This window comes from Triticum dicoccoides, chromosome 2A, assembly GCF_002162155.2.
Source record: "Triticum dicoccoides isolate Atlit2015 ecotype Zavitan chromosome 2A, WEW_v2.0, whole genome shotgun sequence".
In the NCBI taxonomy this organism is placed as follows: Eukaryota; Viridiplantae; Streptophyta; class Magnoliopsida; order Poales; family Poaceae; genus Triticum; species Triticum dicoccoides.
In genome coordinates this window covers 697867272-697870554 of record NC_041382.1, presented here as the reverse complement: position 1 = coordinate 697870554, position 3283 = coordinate 697867272, and the positions used below count along the sequence as shown (strand labels likewise).

The 3283-nt window shown below is 44.0% G+C and overlaps 1 protein-coding gene across 1 annotated transcript in view; it reads left to right on the top strand.

Annotated features, from left to right (window-relative positions):
• Window positions 1-2845: 2845 nt before the first annotated feature.
• LOC119356360 (26S proteasome non-ATPase regulatory subunit 13 homolog B-like) overlaps window positions 2846-3283 on the top strand; it is an 8921-nt gene continuing 8483 nt past the window's right edge. The window contains exon 1 of the mRNA XM_037623311.1: window positions 2846-2965. Coding sequence (XP_037479208.1) covers window positions 2846-2965 — 120 coding nt within the window. The remainder of the gene's footprint in view (window positions 2966-3283) is intronic.

The window sequence follows — 3283 nt, the reverse complement described above, 5'->3', positions numbered from 1 at the left end:
ACCGGGAGTAGGATTCCCCCCCTTTCCTAGTTGGAATAGGATTCGGGAGGGGGGAAAGAGGAGAGAGAGAACGAAGGGGGGGGGGCGCCGCCCCCCTCTCCTTATCCTATTTGGACTAGGGGGAGGGGCACGCGGCCCAGCCCTGGCCACCTCTCCTCTCTTCCACTAAAGCCCACTAAGGCCCATATACCTCCCGGGGGGTTCCGGTAACCTCCCGGTACTTCGGTAAAATCCCGATTTCACCCGGACCACTTCCAATATCCAAATATAGGCTTCCAATATATCAATCTTTATGTCTCGACCATTTCGAGACTCCTCGTCATGTCCGTGATCACATCCGGGACTCCAAACAAACTTTGGTACATCAAAATGCATAAACTCATAATATAACTGTCATCGAAACCTTAAGCGTGCGGACCCTACGGGTTCGAGAAAAATGTAGAAATGACCGAGACACGTCTCCGGTCAATAACCAATAGCGGAACCTGGATGCTCATATTGGCTCCTACATATTCTACGAAGATCTTTTATCGGTCAGACCGCATAACAACATACTTTGTTCCCTTTGTCATCGGTATGTTACTTGCCCGAGATTCGATCGTCGGTATCTCAATACCTAGTTCAATCTCATTACCGGCAAGTCTCTTTACTCGTTCCGTAATACATCATCTCACAACTAACTCATTAGTTGCAATGCTTGCAAGTCTTATGTGATGTGCATTACCGAGTGGGCCCAGAGATACCTCTCCGACAATCGGAGTGACAAATCCTAATCTAGAAATACGCCAACCCAACATGTACCTTTGGAGACACCTGTAGAGCACCTTTATAATCACCCAGTTACGTTGTGACGTTTAGTAGCACACAAAGTGTTCCTCCGGCAAACGGGAGTTGCATAATCTCATAGTCATAGGAACATGTATAAGTCATGAAGAAAGCAATAGCAACATACTAAACGATCGGGTGCTAAGCTAATGGAATGGTTCATGTCAATCAGATCATTCACCTAATGATGTGATCCCGTTAATCAAATAACAACTCTTTGTCCATGGTTAGGAAACATAACCATCTTTGATTAACGAGCTAGTCAAGTAGAGGCATACTAGTGACACTCTGTTTGTCTATGTATTCACACATGTATTATGTTTCCGGTTAATACAATTCTAGCATGAATAATAAACATTTATCATGATATAAGGAAATAAATAATAACTTTATTATTGCCTCTAGGGCATATTTCCTTCAGCCACGAGGCAGGGGGCGCGCCCCTGACCCTCGTGGCCACCCCATAAGGCAGTTGATGCCCTTCTTTCACCGCAAGAAAGTTAATATCCGGATAGAGATCGTGTTAAAATTTCAGCCCAATCGGAGTTATAAATCTCCGGGAATATAAGAAACGGTGAAAGGGCAGAATACCAGAACGCAGAAACAGAGAGACAGATCCAATCTCGGAGGGGCTCTCGCCCCTCCCATGCCATGGAGACCAAGGACCAGAGGGGAAACCCTTCTCCCATCTAGGGAGGAGGTCAAGGAAGAAGAAGAAGAAGAAGAAGGGGGGCCCTCTCCCCCTCTCTTCCGGTGGCGTCGGAACACCGTCGGGGCCATCATCATCACCGCAATCTTCACCAACAACTTCACCGCCATCATCACCAACTCTTCCCCCTCTATGCAGCGGTGTAACCCCTCTCTTACCCGCTGTAATCTCTACTTAAACATGGTGCTCAACACTATATATTATTTCCCAATGATGTATGGCTATCCTATGATGTTTGAGTAGATCCGTTTTGTCCGATGGGTTATTTGATGATCGTGACTGGTTTGAGTTGCATGTTTTATTATTGGTGTTGTCCTATGGTGCTCTCCGTGTCGCGCAAGCGTGAGGGATTCCCGCTGTAGGGTTTGCAATATGTTCATGATTTGCTTATGGTGGGTGGCGTGAGTGATAGAAGCACACACCCGAGTAAGTAGATTGTTTGCATATGGGATAAAGAGGACTTGATACTTTAATGCTATGGTTGGGTTTTACCTTAATGTTCTTTAGTAGTTGCAGATGCTTGCTAGAGTTCCAATCATAAGTGCATATGATCCAAGTAGAGAAAGTATGTTAGTTTATGCCTCTCCCTCAAATAAAATTACAATAATGATTACCGATCTAGTTATCGATTGTCTAGGGACAAATAACTTTCTCGTAACAAAAAGCTCTTTACTAAAACTAACTTAGTTGTGTCCTTATCTAAACAGCCCCTACTTTTTATTTACATGCTCTTTATTACCTTACAACCCTATCCAACAACACCTACAAAATACTTCTAGTTTCATACTTGTTCTAGGTAAAACGAATGTCAAGCATGCGTAGAGTTGTATCGGTGGTCGATAGAACTTGAGGGAATATTTTTTATGCCTTTAGCTCCTTGTTGGGTTCGACACTCTTACTTATCGAAAACTATTGCGATCCCCTATACTTGTGGGTTATCAGTAGCATCATCATCACCGTCATCATGCCGTCGTGCCGACGAAACTTTCCTGTGAAGCTCTGCTGGATCGGAGTTCGTGGGACATCATCGAGCTGAACGTGTGTTGAACTTGGAGGTACCGTGCGTTCGGTACTTGGATCGGTCGGATCGTGAAGACATACGACTACATCAATTGCGTTGTGCTAATGCTTCCGCTTTCGGTCTACGAGGGTACGTAGACACACTCTCCCCTCTCGTTGCTATGCATCACCATGATCCAGTGTGTGTGCGTAGAATTTTTTTTGAAATCACCACGTTCCCCAACAAATACAATGATGTAATATTATCTTATAGAAAAAAAGTAGCTTAGCGAGAATAGGAAATAATCGAAAATGCGGTCGGAGGAGACGATCCATAGTGAGTTAGGGGCAGGAGATGATATACTTAGCGAGCTCGTTGGGGATGACGAGGAAGATGGAGGTAGAGGCAAGAAACCTAGGGCAGGAAGGGCGGTAAGCGGTTGCGGGGTCGTGCCTCGTGTGATAAGGGCTCCTCGTGTTCGTGTGAGGCATTTGGTGGACTGGGAAAAAGCCCAATGTGTTAGAAATGTTGTAGGGATTTTTTAGAGTATAGCTTGGCCAAAATTAAATAAACAAAGCAATTTCACTATCAAAAATTACAGTAATATTCTATTCATTTTTTTACATAAATGTATTGTTATAGATATGTTTTTCAAAACTTTTTTGGATATTACAAAATGATGTCCCAAAAGTTTGCTCCATCTCAATCCCTAACCCCAATAACATTTGTTTGAGCATGTGTGTGTGTGT